Genomic DNA, 24,386 nt, shown 5'->3' with positions numbered 1-24,386 from the left:
ACCTATTCATTAAATTCAGATACGTTTACAAGCTATTTTTGATGCCAAATGTGGGCATACGAAATATTAGAACCAACTTTTCGAAAAATACCGTGAAAGACTGAAAAGTTGTGAATTTTGCAATTCTTTAGTTGACAGTGCAAATAATGAGTTGTACTCATTTTTGTTAATTTTAAGAAAATGTTTAGTTAAATAAAGCTACTTTTTATTTTATTATATTAATAAACATGTGTAAAGGCCTGCGTACATAAGCTGCTTTGCCTGATTGCCTTGCTTTGCTGCTTCAATAAAAAAATAAAAGAACAAAGAAGGACGACCCAATTTCCAACTGATGGCAACCCAGTTCGAAATTTCGTCTTTATTCTATTATTTTTATTACGTCAGAAATGAAGCAGGTAAGCAAGGCAATCAGGCAAAGCAGCTTATGTACGCAGGCCTTAAGAATTGCATTGTTAACAAAAATATTAATAATGATATTTATTTATACCAATAAAATGATGTTTTATTTAAAATTTTGTAATAAATTTGGTTTTGCAATAATTAAGTTGACTAACTGTATATATAAAAAATAATGAATAATAATATACATTTTGGCATTTTTAGTTGAGTACTTAGTCCAGTACTCAAATATATAATATAATGTTCATAGCGCCCATGATTCGGCCTAAAGAGATATCATTTACCAGTGATATCATTACCACATAAGCCTTTTACTTTTCCTTGGCAATCTTCATGATGATTTTTAGGTTATGACCGAACCATGCCATATGAAGATCCGTCGTATATTTTCTATATTTTTTTAAAAATAGGTACATATCTAGCTTCGTTCCAGTACTTTTTTAATGCTAAAATGTTCAAAAGAGAAAATTGTCAAAAATGAGTTCAACGCACACATTTTTCCAAAATGTACGGGAACGGAAAAATGGCAGAAACGTCAAAAAAACTGGAACAAATGTCAAAGTCGGCGTGTCAGCGAATCGGAAACCGGCAAACATGTTGCACATTTTTGCTCGCTCAAATTTGTCGTGTAAAAAGTTTCTAAAGAGAAAGCCATTCAGCGCCATTTTTGTTCAAAGAGAAGTGAACATTTTGCAACTTTTTTGGTGTACGGGAACGCATTTCGGGGAAAAATGTTCAAAATGTGTTAAATGTGTAAAAACTTTTTAGTTCTGGAACGAAGCTTATATTTACCAGAATTATTTCAAAAATAGTTTGTATCGAACGTACAAAATCTCCTTAACCCAACATTTACACATGCCAGTGACAGTTCGAAAAATTCAATACATACACAATATTTTACTACCACAATTAAATTTTTTGAATTGTCGACTCCACTGGCACTAGATTTTTCATGCCAGCAAAATTTTGAGCTGGCTGCCAATGATATGTCGAAAATGAAAAAAGAGTTGCCGAGATTATTTTTTAATCCATGTACATTTTTGTTTCTTTTAAGAATGCAAAGATTTAATGCATATTTTCAAAAAGATTAGGAAACACAAATAATACGTCTTGGCAGCTGCAATATATTAGTGGTTAGTAAAGACATAATTTTGATGTTTTTCATGCAAATATAGGTTGATAAATAATTTCCCCTCTGGGATTTTACAATATTGAAAAGGCGGCAATACCAGATTCATTATGTTTATGACTGAAAACAATCTTTTTAAAACGAAATAAAATAAAAATAGTAAAATATGTTGTGAATTGTGTTTTAAATCTGAAATATAATGCAATTTTGTGTGTTAAATGCGGCTTAAAATAATTTTGGAATTGAACTTGCACTGGCATGTGTAAACACACAAGAAAACTGCATGCCAGTCGAACACTTTTTCGGCATTTTCGAGTATAATACATGTACTCAATTGGCACCAATTTACTGGCTTACACATGCGGAAGTGTAATAATGTCGAAAACGCCACAAAAAAATATTTGTTTGTATCCGGAAATAACGAAATTCTGGGTAAAACTCGTAAAAACCGATTTGGAACAACTCTAGTTTAGTAAAATAAAAACTCTCCGATTTTTTTGAAATTTTTTTCCAGAGGTAGATATTGTTGCGCTGATCACGGAAATGTATAATATTCTTCGGGGACGTACCCGGTTACCCGGTTATTGGACCCGAAAGTCCAGGTACAAAACCCGGGTTGGACCCGGCTCTACTGAACCGCTACAAAATCATTGGGTATCATTGGAAAGCTTATGGAAATACCTATCCAACAAGTGGTCATATGTTGGGGTTATTTTCAGGTGGTCAGGTGATATAACCCAAAAACTGATTTTTGGACCCGGATTTTTCCATTAAACCCTCAAAAAGTCGAAAATCGGTCCATTATGGGAGCCAGCTTAATGTATGTCAGATTGTAGCTCGCACTTTAACCTTTCCAAAATGGTGCTATATGTTGTAATACCTTCTCTGGATCCCATTTTGTAGCAATCGGTTCAGTAGAGCCGGGTCCAACCCGGGTTTTGTACCCGGACTTTGGGGTCCAATAACCGGGTAACCGGATCCGTCCCCCAAGAAAATTATACATTTCCGTGATCAGCGCAACAATATCTACCTCTGGTAAAAATTTCAAGAAAATCGGCATGGTAGAACAATACAAGGTAAAGTTAATACTACAACAAATACAACTCGAACAACAACCACAAAGGAATTTGTTTTTGTTTGTAAACCTTAGTGTCAACGTAAATGTAAACAAAACAAGGAAATGTCTATAAATTATTGGAATTTAAAAAACTAATATTTTTCACATTTGATTGAATATTTTGGAAAACATGAATGAAAACTCGTTAGATTTTCAATTTGAATGTTTCCATATCATTCCACTAAATGCATAATTTCTCGCAGAAAGTAGAATACTTGCAAAAATGTTTCGGGTCGCTGGTAATTCATTGAAAAAAGAGAAGATGTTTCAATCATTTGCTTTTGAAAACAAAAAAGCACATGTTTATTAGGGCTTTATTCTTTTCAAGTTTAACAAAATACCACACATATTAACAAATATTGTACCGAATCTATAAGCGATGTTTTAGTGTGCGGCATGTCGTTCGGACCTGGAGGAGGTTACATGTCAATGATATGAAGCCGTCTTTATGGGAAATAGTTTTTTTTTTCTGATGAATAAATTTGTTCTTCAAAAATATATATCCCTAATATACATCGAACATAGAAATAAATACATAAAATGTCGAATGGAATTTGACACTAACACTACAACCCAGTTCAGTCAGCTGGGTATTGCTGCTACCTTTTCTTATTTACAGTAAACCTTCAATACTCATCTCTAGAGAGGTACGAAGTTTCTCAAATACTTTACAACATAGTTGTGATCAGTGGAACAAGGATTATCTTTGATTAAAACTCCAAACCGATCGCAATGTGGCCCTAAAGTCCGTGTTTAGACACACAAATTTCTCGGGAAAGTAAATTCAGTTTTTAGGCAATAGGGGGTAGGAAAGAGTATTGAGGAGCTCTTTCCTCTCCCCTCTCTCCCAAAAAACTCAATTTACTTTCCCGAGAAATTTGTGTGTCTAAACCAGAGACGCGCTGTCTTTGCAAAGAAGTATAGTACGGTGTGTACGTGTAAATAAACAAACGATGAATATCATGTGGTTGTTGTTTTTTTCACCAATACATACATATGTATATGCTGTAGTATTGATGGAAATATTATGGGCGACGCTGGTCTAAACACAGACAAAACAAACTATGTACATGACTTGAAGAAAAAAAACTCACTAAAAGTACGATATTTACCTCAACACAGCTTTTAAATCCAGCAGAAAATAGCTGTGTCTGGTTACCCTAAAATTTGTAACAATTTGTACCAATTGTTGCTGGAAGTCGTCTGTTAACACAAAAAACCAGCAAAAGAGAGCGATTCGAGAGAGACATTTTGACAGTTCTTTCACTGAGAGCTTGCAAATTCTTGCTGGACAAATTTCTTCTAGCAAGCACTTACAAGCTCTTCTTCTTCCTGAAAACAATCAATCAGCCGTTTTTAGTTTTTTGTTGATTTATGTTTGTGAACATTAGAAACAATTTTATTGTGGAAATAACATAGTCTAATGTTTGGTTTACATTCGGCGTCTTTTCGTGATTTCGAAGGCGTTTCGTGATTTCGCGCGGAATCATGCAAAATTTATCATGATTTCGCATACAAAAATGAAATCATCTCATTTCGTGATTTCAGCGAAATCAACATCGAAATCACAGTACACATGATATACAACCCCGTTTTTGCCTAAAAAAGTACCAAAAGTTGCAACACTTTTCACGTATCACAATAAACAAGGTAGATGGTCAATTGCTGCAACAAAAAAAAATTTTGTATCAAAATTTGTAAACAAGGTGAAAGAAATATTAAATTACTTTGTTACAATGCTATTTTCATTGTGTTATCGTACTTTTTTAATGGTAGTGCTAGAAAAAAAGAGAATTGTCAAAAATAGCTTCCCCATACAAATTTCTTAAAAAATACGGGAACGAAAAAATGACGGAAATTGCAATAACTGCAGCAGAAATGTCAAAATCAACGTATAGCTATCGTATCTAGGTACCAATTAACATGCTGCTAGTTTATACTAGGCCAAATTGTATTGCCAAAAATAGGAGAATAGGGTGTTATTCGGCGCTATTTTTGTTCAAAGAGAAGTGCAAATCTTGCTAGATTTCGGAGTACGGGAACACATTTTTAGCACTAAACGGGAAAACTGCTGCAAGTATTAATATTTTGCAAGTTCTGAACACAAATTTTATCTATCAAAATGTATTATTATTATGTCTCAACGATAAAATCATTTTGTATTTTTTCATTTGTTAGTACTATACACAATTTATACGATATATAGATAATTGTACGATAATTTTCGAAATAAAGTTGCAAAGTTTTATATTGTGGTATATTTTTGATGACTAATTCAATTTACAACAACTTGTTTTGAAAATTCATGTTCGATCAGCTGCGCATATTCATCTACCTTGATTATTGTGATATGTTCGAAATCAACAAAAAAATAAATGTAAACACCGGGGTGTATTTCAGGATTTCGTGAAATCCAGTGGATTTTGGAGCGCAAGTATAAACTTGGCATAATTGTATTGTTTTATGGAGAACAAATTTGTAAAGTGGAAAAATAATTTTTTGTTTCATTTTCTTTTTTACTTTTAATAAAATACAACGTGTTTGCTTCCTTTGTTTGCGGACAAATTGTTCTGTTTTGGCAAGTCAGCTGATTGCTTGCTGGTTTTTGCTGGGAAGGTGTCTGTTTACTTTTTACAATTTTCTAGCAAAAGAGAATAAAAATCCCTTACTCTCTGAGAAAGTTCTTGCTGGGAAAGTAACCAGACAGACTTAATGGTAGCGCTATCCAATTCCAAATTTACGAGACCTCGAATAAACGGTTGAGATTCAAAATTACAAACAAAAATTTATTTTTTACCCGCTTCATAGATTTTCACTTTCATACTGATGCTTCCTCTTCCATACAGTGGGCAAAGTGAATTGATGCCTACTAAACCGAGCACAGTGAATTGATGCCCATTGTAAACTCTCTTTTTATTGCTCTCCTCATAGCAATCTTCGAACGTCAGACGTCAGTCACTTTTGATATGGAGCCACCACCAACAAAACCACCTAGAACCAGAGCTAAATATGGAAAAGATGATGAGGTAAATATTATTAAAAATATACTAAAAGTGGTTAAAATTGAAGATTAAAAGCCCTGCAACAAGGAACAATTGGATGATGCAATGAAATCCCGCAATAAACTTCAAAAATCAGCCCACAAAAAGTCGGTCATCGCGAGACGACAAGAAAAACTTTGTTGGCCCCAATGAAATGATGATGACATTTTGCAAAGGTGTTTTTTATCTGATGTTGTGACAGACAAAATGTCAAACTTTCCCCTAAAACATCCTGAAAATAATAACAAATCTTTGGAATAGGAGCAAAATCTTTCCAAACTATAAACAAAACAATATATAATGGGCGTTGTTTGTTAAGCTATTTTTATCTTCTACTTCCTCTTTCCATTGTTACAGGCGGGTTGCGGTCTTATTGTTACTGTTATAAAATCGCTGGGTCTGAGTGAGAACAATGAGGACCGTCAAAAGGAAAAGCAAAAAATCGAAAAGGAGTTTAAGAAATCCGATCTAAGACTTAATGATTTGGTGTCAAAACATGATCAGCAATTGTCCCTTGTTATACCCTTGTTTACAAAGGTGTCAACAGAGATCAACAGCAGTAGGGAGAAGATTCACACGGTTAAGGAGAATCTAAATGCATGTAAACGTTTGCTGCAATGTCGCCGCGAAGAACTAAAGAAAATGTGGACAGATGCCGTGCAGCATAAATATGTGTTGGCTATGTTGGAACAAATGTGAGTAAATATGAAGCATATTTGAAGTATTTATTCTGATGTTTTGTTTCAGTAATGACTTACGTAAAGTGCCTCAAAGTGTGGTTAGCTATACCTCCAAACGCCAGTATTTACATGCCAGTAAGGAGCTAACCGATGCCCTGTCGCAGATAAATGGCCCTCTCAAAGAGGTCGAAGGTTTGGCAGATATACGCAGTGATTTAATGGGTCGTCGTCAGCATCTCTACCAGCGGTTGCATGAAGAACTGGTTACACAAATCTATCACAATTCTGCCCAAGATGTTCTCTCAGCATTTCAACGTTCCAATTCGAATCGTTTAAATCAAGGATTTTCACGAAATATAACGGCACGACGTTCAACGGATCGTATCGAGGCAAATGCTCGTATTCGCAAGGCCCTGCAAGAAATGGCACAGGGTGCTGATCCCACCAAAACGGAAATTATTGAAGATATAGATCTATTGGATCCCGAGCTTAGTATGACATATTTCATTGCCATAATTGTTGAATGTTTTGGTATGTTGGGCAAAGTATCCGATTCCGTGGAAAAGCTTCGTGTGGGTATACAAACTGAACTATTGGAAGTTGTACGTAATACAACACGTCAATTAATCGATTCACCACTGATATCAAATGAAAGGTATCCGCTGTTATCGCTGCTGGAGGTTATTTTTAAGCAATTCAAAGCGATAGCACGCACCCACACCACGGTGCTGAAACATTTCTCCGGTGTTGTCCAGAAATATCAAATTGTTGGTCCTCAACATTATAGTTTGACGGATTTTTGGGCACAAGCACAGTCGGTGGTAAGTATAAGACACAATGTTGGAGGATATTCAGATTAAAACTCGTCTGGGATCCATTGAAAAATATGAGGATCCGCTAATTATTCGCATTTAATAATCAATGACATTTCTTCTTCCAGTTGCAATTACTTTTAACGGATTATTTGGACATACAAAATGCTTCCGCCGATGATTCTACACAATCATCATTTGCTGAGCCAACAAATAATATTAATGCCTATTTCCTAAGACGTAAAGTTCCAAGGTATGTTCACACAACAATACAAAGATACAAATCTAAGATTTAAAACATTCGTTCCTTCTTTTTCCAGTGCAAAGAAATCAATTTTCAAATTCGACAAATCGGCAACGAAAGCTTCAACTAGCGCAGATGACAGCAAAGGACACCGTCGCAATGCATCTGATGCCTCTATGGATAATTTAAATGCTGCCATGAATGCAAGCGGTGGTAAGGCAGGAGCTAATTACAGTTTTAAATCAAATCTTCCATACGAGAAACAAAGAGAGAAATTGCTAATATGTACCCCAGATCAAACGGTCATAACCAAGGTGTATTTACCGCTAATGGGTTATATACAAGAAATTGAGAACTATATGAAATGTAAACCAGGGTAGGTGGAAGTAATTTTAACATATAGTTCCATAACGCTCAACAATTGTTTGGTTTTTTTGTATTTAGACAACCATGCAGCCTCCATGACTTTATTGATAACTACATAAAGGACACATTTTTATCGAAGGGCCATAATTCTCACTTGAAAATGACCATTGAAACTTTGTCGAAAAATCAAGATGTTTGGCGTACCATCATAACACCCGAGGAGATGACGGCTTTGGGTTTGTTAAGACCCATTTTACAATCTACCGCCCGTGTAGAAAAATGTTTGTCCGAAACCAAACAACTTATACAGGATTTACCATGTTACTCAGAGGAACTATTGAAAACAGTGTGTTCAGTGCTAAGAGATTATCGTGGCATTTGCAATGATGCCTATTTGGGTATTGTGCAACCTGATGCAGAGGATAGGCGCATCTACAGCGTGACATGGTTGAATGATGAAGATATCAGCCGGTTTTTAAAGTAAGTTAACTTAAAAGGCGAGATACTTTTTGGAGAAGATAGAAGTGCCTCTAAAGGGGTACTCTATAGACAGAAGTCTCACGAAAGGGATCTTTTGTAGATAGATGTCCCCCTAAAGAGGTCTTCTATGGATAGAAGTGTCCCTGAAGTGGTCCTCTATAGATAGAAGTCCCCCTGAAGGGGTCCTCTATAGATGGAAGTCCCTCTGAAGGGGTCTTCTATAGATAGATGTTCCTCCGAAGGGGCCTTCTATGAATAGAAGTCCCCCTGAAGGGATCTTCTATGGATATAAGTCTCCCTAAATGGGTATTCTATGGGTAGAAGTCTCTCTGAAGGGGTCTTCTGTAGATAGAAGTCCCCCTGAAGGGGTATTCTATGGGTAGAAGTCTCTCTGAAGGGGTCTTCTGTAGATAGAAGTCCCCCTGAAGGGGTCCTCTATAGATAGAAGTCCCTCTGAAGGGGTCTTCTATAGATAGAAATCCCTCTGAAGGGGTCCTCTATAGATAGATGTTCCTCCGAAGGGGTCTTCTATGGATAACAGTCCCCCTGAAGGGGTCCTCTATAGATAGAAGTCCCTCTGAAGGGATCTTCTATGGATAGAAGTTCCTCTGAAGGGGTCTTCTATGGATATACGTCTCCCTAAATGGGTATTCTATTGATAGAAGGGGTCTTCTGTGGAAAGAGGTCCCTCTGAAAGGATCTTTTATAGAAAGAAGTCCCCGTGAATGGCTCTTCCGTAGAAAGAAGCCCCACTGAAGGTGTCTTCTAAGGATAGAAGTCCCCCTGAATGAGTCTTCTGTGGATAGAAATCTCCTTGAAGGGATCTTCTATGAATAGAATATGAATATGACGAGAAGTCCCCTGAAGGGGTCTTCTGTGGATAGAAGTTTCCCTGAAGGAGTCTTCTATGGCTAGAAGTCCTCCTGATGGGTCCTCTCTAGATAGAAATCCCCCTGAAGGTGTCTACTATGGATGGAAGTTCTCTTGATGGTGTCTTTTATGTCTAGAAGTCCCCCTGAAGGGGTCTTACATGTATTTTAAGACCTCCTTACGAACCAGACTTGTTTCCTAAATCATTTACCATTTTTGGTCTTAAATTATAACAATTCTCATTTCCTTTTAGATGTATTTTAAGACCTCCTTACGAACCAGACTTGTTTCTTAAATCATTTACATTTTTCGTCTTAAATTATAACAATTCCCATTTTCATTTTAGAACTTTACCCAACTGGACTGATTTGAAGAATTCTCATCAACGCCCTAACAAACATGGCAAACGATTACAACGAAATCAATATGATGCCTCAGAGGAGGAAAGCCCCCTACAGGTTCAGCAACGTAATATACGTGAAGCTGAAATGTTAACCAGTAACTTGGGTGAAGGTGGTATATCGCAACAAGAAATATTGGGGGATGTGAGTGTGCTAAAAGAATTGGCCATACTACAGGAAAGTATGGAATGGTTTTCCATTAGAATTTCCGAATTTGCCAATGAGCTAAGAAGGCCTTTGGTTAATGGTCTAAATGTTGTGGCACCAGATTGTGCCTCATATGCTACCGTTAAGGATGGTACCATTAATGTTTTAACAAATTTAGCATTGGAATTTGATGAATTGGCCAATACATGTTTACTTGTACTGCATTTGGAGGTGGGTTTTGAAATGCTCAGGTATTTTTAAACACTTTAATCTGTTGCTCTTTTTAAATCTGTTTAGGTACGTGTTCAATGTTTCCATTATCTGCGCTCCAAGCGTCAGCGTACAAGAGCTGATGCCTTTATTGATTCCAAGGATGATGTATTGGAACCAGACAGAGAAGTGCAAATATTAACCAAACGTCTGTCTGAATTGGATGAAGCTTTTAGCACAACATTACATCCCAGGAAAACAAGGGTAATTTTATTTTTTTCATTGCATTAATTTTTGTTTAGCTTCTGTTAAAGGTACTCTCGCGGACTGGATTTGATTCACAATTTTAAACTAAACATTTTACAATTTAATCTAAATGCCTTTAATTCTTCATTTACAGTACATCTTTGAAGGCTTGGCCCATTTGGCGGCTCTCATATTGATACAGGCCTCCAACTATATCGAGCAAATTGATAAAATCACTGTAAAGCGGATTTGTCGCAATGCCTCGGCTTTACAACAAACCCTGAGTAATATAACTACTACCCGTGAAGTTGCTCTGGATCAAGCTAAACAGTTTTATGAGTTACTATGCATGGAACCTGATGTAAGTTACACAAGAATTTCCTTAAAAAAAACATTACAAATTAAATTTCATTTCATTTTTCTAGGTTATACTCACAACCCTTGTCGAACAAGGATTGCAATTTTCCGAAATGCAGTATTTAAATGCCTTACAGCTGTCATGCAAAGCTCGTGGCATTACCGATTTAAATACCCTGGCCAATTATCAACAAAAATTATCGGATATTTTGGGAACAAAACCTTCAACCGGTATTATGGTCTAAAAAACAAAAGAAAGCATGAACCAAAAGGAAATTTAACTATTATCTTTTTTTCTACATTCGAAAAACAAAAACATCTTTATGGTGAAACCAAACACACACATATGCATAAATTCACTCACACTCTCTTAATTTAATTTAGTTTTGTAAGACTGCTTTTCTTCTTGTCTTCTGCGACACTTTTCCTTGTTTTTCTTTTTTCTCAAGAAGCTGGCTTCACCACACATCCGGCTAAAACAGAAAATCCACTATCCACATAAAAATATACAATTGTATAAACAAATAAACTCATATTAGTAACGAAAACAACGTTCAATAGGTGATGATGATGATGTTCATAAAAATAAATACAAATTGCTTAACTATATATTGTTCATTATAATTAATTATATATTTACTAAATATAGAAGGTATATGAAATAATGATGAGAATGTGTTGTAAATCATTGTAACAATAAAACCAGTATCACCCTAATGTAATGCCAACATTAATTACTTTCTTTTGTCGCTGTAGCAGAATGCTGTTTCTTCTCAGTATAGAATACACGAACTTAACACCAAACAAATTTTGGATAGTTCTTTTCGCTCCAGCTTTTCATCGTCAGCAAGTTTATATTAAAATGATTTATTAGCTTACATACCTACCCAGATCGAAACAGAGATCTCCCTGAATCGGTTTCCTCTAGAAAGAAGTTCCCCTGAAGTGTTCTTTTATACATAGAAGTCCTGCTGAAGGGGTCTTCTATGCAAAGAAGCCTGAAGGTCTGAAAGGGTCTTCTATACATAGAAGTCTTCCCGAAGGGGGTCTTCTACAGATAGAAATTCCCCTGAAGAAGTCTTCAACAGATAGAAGTCACCATGAAGGGACTTTTGAAGATAAAAAATCACCTGAGAGTTTTTTGTAGAAGTTCTGATGGTCAGATTTTAATAAAATTCTCAAAAAAATGTGATGTTCTGGATCGGATTGAACTACTGACCATCTGTGTACAGTGGGATAACCGGTTTGTTGAAAGAACCCCTTAATAAACTATACTATTAAAACAGCAAGAAAAAAATGTTCACAAATTCAAAACAAATTCTACCGAGATGTTCAACCAAAAAGGAGTTGTAGTCCATTTGCATTTTATTTTCCTTTTTCAATTCACAGAATAAAGTCACAGCCACTTTACGTTTCATTTACCTTAACCTCCGCGCTATTTACGCTTTCATCAACACCATCAAGCTTTTGTTTTTTAGCTGCAATCTCCGCATCTTCCTCCTTATCACTGGAGTCCACCACCAAACGTTTTGGTGCTTTTCGAATATTGCTGATTTTAGCCTCATACAATTCCAACAGCTTGTTGCCTTCATACAAAACAAATGGCAGTGTCGCACGTTCATAATAGTCTGGCATAAGCTCCAAATTATTTATAACCGTATCCAACATATGGGATTTTTCGCACCAAATTCCGGGAGCATCATTGCGCACAGGATTTATGTGTACATGTAAATGATAAAATGATGGTTGATAATGCAAATACATACGCAATTGTGATGCTGCCAGGCCATAGCGTTTTTCAACTGCTTCCGCCGTCCGACTACGTATGTTACGTAGCAATGGTAAATGTGAAGCTTTGAGATCACGTAGTGATTTGATATCATGCTTATGCGTAATTGCCAAAACGTATAGGGTTTCTACATTGTGACCATCCCATTTGAGATCGGGTAAGAGAATGAAACCATTCTCAGGATCTGGATCCTCGTAAATAATGCGTTCGGTTTCTTGTTTATGCTCCAATATGTTGTAGACCCACTGAAACATAGGGAAAACAAATGTAAATGGATGAAAATATCTCATGAAAGGGAATTTTTCACATTGACTGTACCTCCAAGGAGAACTGAGAAGATGTAATATAGGGCAATGTAATATCCTTGTAATATTCCGGAGTCTCATTTATCACATACTTTTGACAAATGGAGTACTTTTCAATGTGCTTATCTGTTGCCGGATATACAACTGTGACCTTAACACCTAAAACCGCAATAAATAAATTCAACATTATTAGGCTATTTTCAAAAGAAATATTCCAGAATTCATTACCATTCAATTCAGCTGGTGGTGTACACTGATAGCTGCCGTAAACATTATTAATGAACTCCGTTTGAACTTTTAAATCATTGCCAAAATATGAGCCACGACTTTCTTTCTTTGTAATGCCATTCTCACCACTTTCTCCGCCATTATCCACAGTCTCCTCTTTGGTCGTATTGGTGGTGGATACATCACTTTCTCGGAATGCTTGCTTCTCGAAAATAACAATTGCATTGTCCGTAGCTGATATGTCGGGAAATGTTCCCAAGATAGCTATACTTTTGTTGCGTGTATTGTTGTTAAGTATCCTTTGCAAATGAAACTTGTTGAGATCATATTTGACAGTTTGTTTTGTTTCATCCGGCTCAGAAGACGAGGATGCCTCCTTCGTCTTTTCTTTCACTGGCATTTCTACTTTATCAACTGATTTACCATTTTCAGTACTTGTTTCTGCTTCTTTAATTAAAGTTTGTTCCGGCATTTTTTGTAAATATTTTCGCTTAATTGCCTCACTCATAAATTTATCATAAAAATCATTCACTAAAAATGAGACCCCAATTACAACGCGAATGAAACAGTCATTCACTGAAGTTTGGGATACGTACCATAGAATTGTTAAAATCTAGTTCGTTTGATCGACCTAGTTCACTTAGTACACTGTATAGTTCAGTGTACACCGGTTGTTTGTATGAGTTATGTTCATGGTACAATAATACAGGTAGCATTATCAAGCCAGCTGATGGTAACATAATGTGTCAATTGCCGATCAGATCAGCCGATGCGGCTACCTGTGTATTTGTACCATGGTTATGTTATATATTTGTTTTTATAAAATAACTCATACGCAAATGAACTATGGTACTGAAGTAGTTAACTAGATTTAGCAACTTTAACCTACCATAAAAATCACTAGTGCTAGGTTTACATTTACATCGTAAAAAATGTAAAAACTTTTTAGTTCTGGAACAAAGCTTTAATTTGATATTTTGTTAATGAGTAAAATGGCATACACAATACAGATTTTTGCGGGGATAATCTCCGCTATGAGGATTTATTTGACGTATACGTAATGGAACTGACAATTTAAATTCATGAATTCACTAATGCAAAGATTTATTTATGAAGCAATGGAATTGACAGTTGAAATCGAGTGGATTGCGTAAATGTAAACTTAGCATTATGGACTTTGCATTGCAAAGAAACGCATAACAAATTTTGATGGTTTGTTGTAAACAACATTTAAACGAATTCATCGGTTACGTTTATTCTTGAGATCTGGTCGTCATAAAATTGGGGAAGAGTTCTTTGTTTCAATACAAAGAACTAAGAGAACTGATGAGTCCAAGTGGCGTTGGACGAAACTAGTATTCTTTGCCTTTCCAGAAATTAAATCAATTTTAACTACAACCCACTTTAAATAAAACTTGTTGTTTTTAACAATTTAAAAACAACAAAACCCGAGATTAAGCGTCATTATTTTACAACAATTTTTAATTTTGTTAATATAATAATCCTGCGAAACCGCCTTCCTGAATACGTCGATGCATGGGATAGTGTCCGGAATTGTTCTACCGTGACTTGCAATAGGATGGCCGTATATTTAATGGTTTATATTTATGTTTTTGCCGCCTGGAAGGGATGGGCAATATCATAAAGGTATTAGGCAAAATATGACTTTTTGGAAGCAAAATGTTCAAAAAGTGTATGAAAAATGTTAATTTCTTCTCTATCCCAGCACGGTGGGATCTATCCAAGATCGGTGCAGGCATTCCGGGATATATTCCCGCTGTCAATGTAAAAAAGTATAAGAACACAAACACATAATTGTTGAAAGTGATGGTTGACTCGTTGAAGATTCCTTCGAGTCAATCCGGTGCATATAACCAATCACCGTGGGATTGGAAGATGTTTGTTGTTGTTGTAGCAGCATAGAAACCTACGTGAAGCACAGGTTTGATGCTGGGTTGGCAGCCGCTGGCCGAAACACTATGGTTTCGGGTCAATCCGGTACAAAAGAACCCGCTGCCGTGGGATTGGGAAGATGTTTGTAGACTTTGGTGGTGAGAGTTGTAGGTAACTATTCAATTTGTTCATTTAGCTCTTTCCACCTCGATCACCACTACGCTGCAGCTACGATTCCAAAACCTTTCAAAGGGGTCTTCTATAGATAGAAGACCTTCTAAAGTGGTATTCTAAAGATATAAAGGTATATATCATGGTAGAACAATGAAGGTAAAGTAAATACTACAACAAATAAAAGGTGTTTTTTTTTAAGCCCGATAGAACTTGAAATTGTAAAAAATAACACAAAAAATTAAATTGTAATCAAAAATTTTTTTTTTATTCGAAAGATCAATACGTGACATTAACATTTGAAAATGATTTCGGGCATATGGGCATCGCGGCTGTTCTTGACGAAGTGCATTCTGGACGTCCAATTTTTGGCCACTTTTTCGAGCACTGCTGGCCGTATGTCACGAATAACACGAACAATGGTGGCCTCCAAGGCATCAATTGTTGCTGGTTTATCAGCATAAACCAGTGACTTCACGTAGCCAGACAGGAAATAATCGAGAGGTGTCAAATCGCACGACCTTGGAGGCCAATTGACAGGTCCACTTCTCGAAATCAACTTATCGCCAAATTTTGATTTCAATTAGTCGATGGTTGCGTTCGCCGTATGGCACGTAGCGCCATCCTGTTGAAACCACATCTCCTCCGGATCAATGTCATCCATATTTTCAAACAAAAAATCATTGATCATGGTGCGGTAACGATCTCCATTGACCGTAACGCGAGCTCCGGCCTCATTTTTGAAGTAATAAGGTCCGATGATGCCACCAGCGTGAAAACCGCACCATACGGTGCATTTTTCTGGATGTAATGGAGTCTGTAGGGTCTCCTGTGGATTGGTCTCACTCCATATGCGGCAATTTTGCTTATTAACAAACCCGTTAAGCCAAAAATGCGCCTCATCGCTGAACACAATTTTGCGATAAAACAACGGGTCATTTTCCAACTAAGTTGCGCGAATCGACGACTGATTTTCAAAGTAAATTTGGATAATTTCGTAGCGTTGTTCAAGCGTGAGTCTATTCATGATGATTTGTCAGAGTATACTGAAACAAATAAAAAAAAGTTTCATCAAAATTTAATTTTTTGTGTTACTTTTTACAATTTAAAGTTCTATCTAGCTTAAAAAAACACCCTTTACAACTCAACAACCGCATAGAAACTTGTTTTTGTTTGTAATGTTATATGTAAAGCAATGTATAATTCCTCACAGATAGTAGAATTATTGCAAAAATGTTTGGGATCGCTGGAAATTCATTGGATTTTTAAATTTAATAAAATGCCACACATGTTAACAAATGTTCTACCTCCTCTATAAGCGGTTTTTTATTGTGCGACACGACGCTCGGACTTGGGGGAGGTTACATGTCATTCATATGAAGAAGTCTTTCTTTATGGCAAATAGTTTTCTTTTTCCAAATGATATATTTTTCCTCAAAAAATATATATCCCTAATGTACATCGAAAACATGGTACAATCATACCATGGTACAATAATACAGGTAGCATTATCATGCCAGCTGATGGTAACATAGTGTGTCAATTGCATTGAAATGATGTCAAATTTTGACATCTTATGTTGCCAACGATTGCCGATGCGGCTACCTGTGTATTTGTACCATGAATCATACAGGTACCGGCATCAGCCCAGCTGATGTACTGCAAGCTGTCAAAAAAGTTGTTGTAATTGAAACACACAAAATTAAAAAACAAAAATTTAAACGAAAAATTGTGCATTTTTGGTGGATTTTTGTAATAATGCGTCTATTATTATCTGCTTAATAAAATTTTATTGAAAAAATTGTGTGAATCGCTTTATTTTTGGAAAACATTTTTGACGTTTCACAGTACTGAACCGGTTTTTGTTGTAGTTGTTGGCTGATGCATCTACCATTCGATGCCATGATCGAAAATAGTCCCAATTTACATTACTTGCGGCAAGTCTCTGTTTGTAGGAGAGACACGTAAGGGGAATGGAAATGGAAAAAAATTGCTCGTACCGGCAATTCTCAGGCAATTCCTTTTATATTTTTCGTATTTGACATTATTTTTATTGTTTTGAAAACAAAACTTGTATAAATGCACGAGGCAAGTTTAACCCCCAGTTTTTGTAAAAATTTTTATTCTTCTCACACGAATTGTCAAATTTTGTAGATCGATTTACCCGCTTTAGCGCAAATGTAGAGCGCTGATTTTTAAATGAGGAATCCTTAATAATATATGGAACGGGTATACGAAAAATTAGATGTGTATGTCATCTGGGGGCTGAGCTATGAATGCCTAAATTATTACGAATATAGACGAACGAACAAAAATAAGTTACAAAAACTGGGGGTAAAAGGGAATGAGAAAAATTGCAGCAAGTAAACTCGCCTAATGTAAATTGGGACATAGAAATAAATATATTAGGCCAAAACCTATAACTTTGTGTGTGCGTATAAAAAACAAAAATACACGTATATCAATTTGAAATACGTGTATTTTGTTTTTGTTATTTTAAACGCACACACGCACACGCACGTATGGAATTTGACACTAACGTTACAGCTTAGTTCAGTCAGCTGGGTATTGCCGTTACCTTATATTGTTCTACCATGGGTACATATTAGGAACAGAGATTGGCATATATGATTCTCCACAGGTGGTAGCTTTATCTCATTTTGCTATAGGAATAGTTCCGGAATCACAGTCTGGTTTAATTATACAACCAGTTTCTGTATGTCGAAAGAAGAACCCAGCAAAATGTTCGATGCCAAAGATGACATTCAATCATGGGTGCAAGTGATCTAGCATGTCATCTTTTTAGCATCTTCATCGATGAATTTTATATGAGCGTGGACCCCAAAAGATGACGTTCTTTTCTGGATCCTAAGCATGACATTTTAACCAATGCGTTGACATGTCATTTCCACCAATGCTTTGGCATGTCATTTCCACCAATGATTTGCATTGTCATTTTCACCAATGCTTTGCATTGTCATTTTCACCAATGCTTTGACACGTCATTTTTACCCATGCTTTGACATGTCATTTTAACCAATGCTTTGGCATGTCATTTTCACCAACCCCTTGGCATGAAACTTTCATGTATTGTTTGGAAAATGGAAATGCTGTATTGAAATATGGTTTTCATGAAAAACAAAACTCTTTATTAATTCAAACGAATTCATGAAATAACTAGCTACAATTAATTTATCAGTTTAGTTTTTCAAAAGTTTACATCCAAAATTGCAATGTAATCACCACCGCTGCAACGCAAAAGATTACTTCCTCCGTTCTCCGCAATTGATATTCTTTCATCTTACAAAAGGTTTTTTCAATTATCTTCCAATCAACAGTTCAGATTTCGACATGGACTCCAAATGCACTCCTTTAAGTTTTTTTATTTCGTAAATTACTTTTATTTTATAATTTTGTTATTTTATAAAACATTTTGGTAATTTATACTCTTTTGTTTAGTGACGGAAATATGTAGGGATCTACAACCCGGCTTGCTTTAGGGATCTCTAAGAACAAAATGTAACGAACGGGGAGGAGAGACTTTTTATGGAAAATACCATTTATGCTTAATTAATTTATTTTTAACTGTTTCTTTCCAATAGTAGTTTCTTCTTTATTTTCAGATTCTTGTTCCTTTTCGTTTCGGACTTTTTTCCAAATTCCAAGAAGCGAGATTTGATTGATTTCATTCTATGTCAGATTTAGAACAGACAAGGGAACTTTTAAAATAGCAATGTGTGCAGTACGATTCTATTTTTAGCTCGATGGTTGGGACTTCTTATAATACCAATTGTTTATAAGTTTTAGTTGTTTGATATGCAGGAAATGTAAGACAACATCACGACGACAGTTCTAACAACTTTGGTCTGTTCCAGAAACTGCAAGAATCTACTTATTTTTACTACGATAACAATTTTTCCTTTATGTTATCGGAAAAAATAGTAAAAATTAGTAGATTTTTGCAGTACTGGAACATACCAAAATGAAAATAAACAGGTGTGTAAATAAAAACAAAAACATCATCTCTATTGGATCGATGGAATGGGTACAAATGCTGATGAAAAGATCGGATCTTTCACGACTTCCTTTGCATTGGTTCAAATCCTAATGAAAAGATCGGATCTTCCACGACTTCCTTTGAACCAATGCAAAAGATGACATGAAATCACGTCATCGCAAAGAACCCCTTCCGTCAAATTTTGCTGGGAATGTGTCCGAATGAAAAACGTCCAAAATCTTATGTGTTTTTCAAATTTGTTTTTTGTTTTGAAGCAAAAGCAAAGGTAAAATTATTTCGAAAACTAAAGTTTGGGCGTGTTTCATTCGCACACATTCTTCTTTCGACATACAGAAACTGGCTGATAGTGCCAGGATGTTGGCTATTTCTCTGTGACTGGCAAATTCTCTGAAATTTTAAAATATGGATTGCTAGTCGATGAAAGTACGACTTTCAGTCAGTATCGACAAAACTCGATAAAATTAAAATTAATTAACGAAATTTTCCGGTAAGATAGAGAATAAAAAGGTTGTAGTCGTTAAGTCCTACCCAAGGCAAACTGGTAGTGGTATCGACAAATTTTGAATAAGTTAAGGCCTGCGTACATAAGCTGCTCTGCCTGATTGCCTTGCTTTCCTGCTTCATTTTTGACATAATAAAAATAAAAGAATAAAGAAGGCCGAGGAAATTTCGAACTGGGTTGCCCTTTTCTTTTTTATTCTTTTATCAGAAGTAAGCAAGGTAAGCAGGCAAGGCAGCTTATGTACGCAGGCCTTTATGTAATTTTTGTGTGAATTGTTTGGGAAATAACAACGACAATAATAAATTTGTTACAAAGGGTTTTGACACTTCGACACCTCCAAATAATAGTATGCTAAGTCTAAAAAGTGAGTTTTGCAGGAGAAGCTCTCAAAGTTTGGAAATTTTTTTGAACTTCAGTACTATGCTAAGTAAATATTTGTTTATAACTTCTGTTCGGATTGTCCGATCATTACCAAAATTTGACAGAATTTAAGTTAAAGGACGTTCGACACCTCCAAATAAAAGTTTGCTAATTCTGAAAAGCGAGTTTTGCAGGACAAGCTCTAAAAGTTTGGAAATTTCTTTGACCTTCAGTACTATGCTAAGTAAATATTTGTTTATAACTTCTGTTCGGATTGTCCGATCATTACCAAAATTTGACAGAATTTAAGTTAAATGACGTTAAATATAAAAATGTAAAGAACTTGAAAACATGCTAAGTCGACTTAGCATACTATTGTTTGGAGGCGTCGACTTTATATTCAAACAGCTGGTGTGACACCACTACCTATAGTGGAATTCTGTAACTCATTAGTGCGATTCTCAAACTCATTTTTGAGTTACCGACAAAAGTGTTGATGTGTGTGTAGGACTTCGCTAGATATCAATTTTTCAATGTAATCTCCTTAGGTTATCAAGCTCGATTAATTAAATCATGGTATAAGTAAAGAGGTAGATTTAAATTAAAAAAAAACTATAGAACCCTTGTTTTTCCTGAATTCCTAAAACTTCAAAATTAATCAACAAGTGGGTTTGTTTACAACACCAATTTTGAGCATTTTATAAAAATCTCGAAAAATGAATGAAGGACCAATGTTTCTTCGCATAATCAAGTTGTGGGTATGATAAAATGTTTGTTCCAATTATAACCTGACGATTTATTTCCATACAAATGTTTCAAAAATAATTTTAAAAATCGTTGAATTCGATTGTTTTTAAAATTGTTTGACATATTATTCAAACACCACACACACATACAAAGATTGTGCATATTGTTTGAAGTTTTAGGAATACTCGAATGAAAAAATTTAAATTGACATAAAGCTTTGGCTAACCTTTCTTATTAAACCATGAATTAAATTAATTAAAATCTCACAAATAATGGCAAAAACTTAAAAATAAAAGTCGGCATAATTTAAACGCAAAATTATGAATGAAAAATTCATTCGGTAGAACTTTACGACTACTTTTTTATTAGTCGGTAACTTGCCGAATAATATCGGTAATTACCGAAATTATAAGCATTTTGATATGACCGATTTTTGTCGGAAACTCAAAAAATGAGTTAGAGAATCGCACTACAGAGCAGAGATGGTCTGGCTAATAATTTTTTAGGGTTTCGACGGTAAGAAAGTTCTAAACACAGTTTATACAGTTGGACACTAAGGGGTAGTTTACACTATATGTAAATGTCATATGACATGAAATTTTCCATCGCTATATATTCGCTAATATGTGTAATATTGGAGATTTTCCTTACTTCATTTACTCTCTGCGTCCACACCAGCAAACATGTAAAAACTACGTCTCCACATTGCCTCCGTGGGTAAATATGGAATGTTTTTATTTCGTGTCATATGACATTGATAGATAGTGTAAACTACCTCTAAGCCCACCTGATTGTTATGTTTGTTGTCAAAAACATTGTGATTTAAAATACAAAGAAACTCAAATCACAATAATATAAAATCTATTATGTTTGTTGTCAAAAGTTGTTAACAGAACTCTGAATGGCCGACCTTCTATAGGCCTTGGTTCTAAACGTCGAAAACGTCATACACCCGTAGAAAACGTATAAAAGGTAATAGACCTCAAAAAACGTATGTTGCCAACATATTTTTTACTTAATAAATGTTTTCGAAAATGTATGAAATTTGTTTTTGTTTCTTTTGATATTTTAAACCAAACGGAAGAAAAACACAAATTTTAAAATTGCTGTTTACTTATTTAATGCTTTAATCCTACCCAATAGAAAATCAAATCGTTGATGACATTTTCGTCGACGATTCGTTGACGAAATATATGAAATTGTCATGTACGACAACTTGCATGACCATGTCTTGGCAACAAACTCAAAAAAATTCTCAAAAAAGCGAGCTTTGAAATAATTGTACATATATTTATGAAGATATTAAATTTTCTATTTGTAAAAAATTTAAGTTTGTGAAATCATAAAATTTGGAAGCCGCGTCACGATGTATACAATTATTATTTATGCAAAGTGCATTAACTAAAAGCGGTAAGTGAGAATAAGCAGATTAAAATGCATAAAAACTAATTGTGTTTGTTCCTTAAATACGTGTATTTAGGTTGAAGGTATGGCGAACTTTGAAAATCGCGATATGAAGCACATGGTATATGGAAAGATTTTCGAATATATTAGTGGTTATTTTCAGCAGTCATTTATAATCTCTTTTTTGCAGAATCCACAAGGTGAAGGAGATCGCCCCTTCAGTTGGCTAAGGAAAGAAATAAGGCTTGGTAAAGCTGGAAGAAAGTGGTGACATGCAGAACATCCGGGAATTAAGTATAATTAATTTAATTAATAATTTGGGGCCACCGTGGTGCAATGGTTAGCACGTCCGCCTTGCACTCAGAAGGTCTGCGGTTCGAATCCCAGGCCAAACAACATCAAATTTTCAACGGTGGCAAAATTCCCCCTCAGTAATGCTGGCGACATTTCCTGAGTATTTAAGCCATGAAAAAACTTCTCTACAAGTGGTGTCGTAAGACACGCCGTTCGGACTCGGCAATAAAAAGTAGGTCCCATATCATTGAGCCAATATGAATCGGCGTGCACTCATTGATATGAGAGAAGTCTCCCTTGTCCCATCTGGGATGTTTGTGGAACAATTATATATAATTTAAGATATAATTTGTAGGCATAATGTATTTTATAATTTAATAAAAAATTACACAACAAAATGAACTTGTCTTTAGTAGGGTCGTTAATGACAAATAGCAGGACAATGTCTGCAAAGCAGTCGTCAACGAAATAACGGGTTTTTTGTCTTCCAAGTCGTCGTCGACGACAGCTTCGCTTACCCTGTCGCCCAAGTTGTCGTGCATGAATACTGGGACACTTGTGTGAAAAAGTCGTCAACGATTCCAAAGGGCTGTCTGCAAAGGGTCGTGAACGAATTGGAAATGTCGTGCACGATTCATCAATGTTGTCTTGAAGACACTTTCTACTGGGTATCCACATGCTCATGGTAGAACAAATACAAGGTAAAGTTAATACTACAACAAATACAACTCGAACAACAACCACAAAGGAATTTGTTTTTGTTTGTAACGTAACTGCCAGTTGTATTTGTAAACAAAACAAGGAAATGTCTATAAATTATTGGAATTTAAAAAACTAATAATTTTTCACATTTGGTTGAATATTTTGGAAAACATGAATGAAAATTCGTTACATTTTCAATTTTTATGTTTCCACATCATTCCACTAAATGCATAAATTCTCGCAGAAAGTAGAATTCTTGCAGACAAGTTTGGGGTCGCAGGAAATTCATAGAAAAAGGAGAAGCTGTTTCAATGTTTTGTTTTAGAAATCAAAGAAGCACATGTTTATTAGGGCTTTATTTTTTTAAATTTTAACAAAATACCTCACATATTAACAAACGTTGTATCGCCTCTACAAGCGGTGATTTACTGCGCGGCTTATCGTTCGAACTTGGAGGAGGTTACATATCATTGATATGAAGAAGTCTTTCTGGGAAACGGTTTTTTCCGAATGATACATTTTTTTTCTCAAAAATATATGTCCCTAATGTACATCGAAATAGAAATAAACGTATAAAATGTCATATGAAATTTGACACTAACGTTACAACCCAGTTCAGTCAGCTGTGTATTGCTGCTACCTTTTCTTATTCTACCATGCCACATGCTTTAGAATCTAAAAAATGTGCAATTGTGAATTTTTTTTGGTGAAAAATGTTAACATTTCGATTTGTTTACATTGAACAGGTGATTAAAAGTCAGCTGATCAGACTTGCAAATTTTTGCTGGACAAATTTTCCCAGCAAAAATTTGCAAGTTCTCAGTCACAAAACTCTCCAAAAAATTCTCCAAACTCGCTCTCTTTTGCTGGATAATTTTGTTATCGAACAGCATTCAGTACAAACTTGTTTTTGGGTTATTGTACAGACCTATATTGTCAAAAACCTTGTTTTTTGCTGAGTTTACGACGTTTATGACGTATGTAATACTCGTTTGAAATGTATGTCAGATACGTCACACTTTCCCACAGACCATCTATGCTACAGAGTTGTTTAGCTTAACTTGGTTTAAGCCAGACTTCCATATTAAATATGCAATTTAAAATTGCTGGTTAAAGTAACATTTGTTGTAGTTTTTTTCCAAACAAATAAAAGTCCAGTAAATTTATTTGGTTTTTTGTCTTCATTATATGAATTTTTGTTTTTTTATTTATTTGTAATGAGTTTTTTTTTCTTTCTATGAAATATATGATTTGTTGTTGTATTACTTCTCTACAAATGTTTTCTCTTGCTGGTAGTAATACTTTACTTTTTAAAGATGACTTTATGTGTTATTGCAAAATAGAATTATTATCATTATTATATATAGATAGAAATGGCATTTGTTTTCACAAAAAAATTATGTTGTATGTATGTAATAATAATTAATATGTTGTATGCTGTTGTATTATGTATGATTGGATTTAAATTGTTTGC

At 35.1% G+C, this 24,386-nt stretch overlaps 2 protein-coding genes and 1 long non-coding RNA gene across 3 annotated transcripts; 2 read left to right on the top strand and 1 right to left on the bottom strand.

Annotated features, from left to right (window-relative positions):
- Nucleotides 1-5,576: 5,576 nt before the first annotated feature.
- Nucleotides 5,577-11,227, top strand: Sec8 (exocyst complex component secretory 8). Its single transcript, XM_073971622.1, has 10 exons — nucleotides 5,577-5,671; nucleotides 6,044-6,381; nucleotides 6,434-7,187; nucleotides 7,307-7,431; nucleotides 7,499-7,798; nucleotides 7,867-8,268; nucleotides 9,485-9,917; nucleotides 9,984-10,160; nucleotides 10,297-10,503; nucleotides 10,568-11,227. Exons 1-10 carry the CDS (start codon nucleotides 5,612-5,614, stop codon nucleotides 10,742-10,744), a joined length of 2,973 nt encoding a protein of 990 aa, XP_073827723.1. The 5' UTR covers nucleotides 5,577-5,611; the 3' UTR covers nucleotides 10,745-11,227.
- A 619-nt stretch (nucleotides 11,228-11,846) lies between these two features.
- On the bottom strand, nucleotides 11,847-13,390 carry Dcps (Decapping enzyme, scavenger). The gene is made up of 3 exons (XM_073971623.1): nucleotides 12,822-13,390; nucleotides 12,607-12,752; nucleotides 11,847-12,533 (listed from the first exon to the last, which is right to left on the bottom strand). The coding sequence occupies exons 1-3, from the start codon at nucleotides 13,327-13,329 to the stop codon at nucleotides 11,907-11,909; spliced, it is 1,281 nt and encodes a 426-aa protein (XP_073827724.1). The 5' UTR covers nucleotides 13,330-13,390; the 3' UTR covers nucleotides 11,847-11,906.
- An 8,417-nt stretch (nucleotides 13,391-21,807) lies between these two features.
- LOC141390455 (uncharacterized) lies at nucleotides 21,808-23,018 on the top strand. Its single transcript, XR_012409363.1, has 3 exons — nucleotides 21,808-21,922; nucleotides 21,993-22,037; nucleotides 22,107-23,018. It is a non-coding gene; the product is annotated as an uncharacterized lncRNA (long non-coding RNA).
- Nucleotides 23,019-24,386: the final 1,368 nt, after the last annotated feature.

This window comes from Musca autumnalis, unplaced genomic scaffold, assembly GCF_047663935.1.
Source record: "Musca autumnalis isolate F117 unplaced genomic scaffold, ASM4766393v1 scaffold_1, whole genome shotgun sequence".
Classification (NCBI taxonomy): Eukaryota; Metazoa; Arthropoda; class Insecta; order Diptera; family Muscidae; genus Musca; species Musca autumnalis.
Note: the sequence above shows the minus strand (reverse complement) of the source record. Positions and strands in the feature narration are given on the sequence as shown.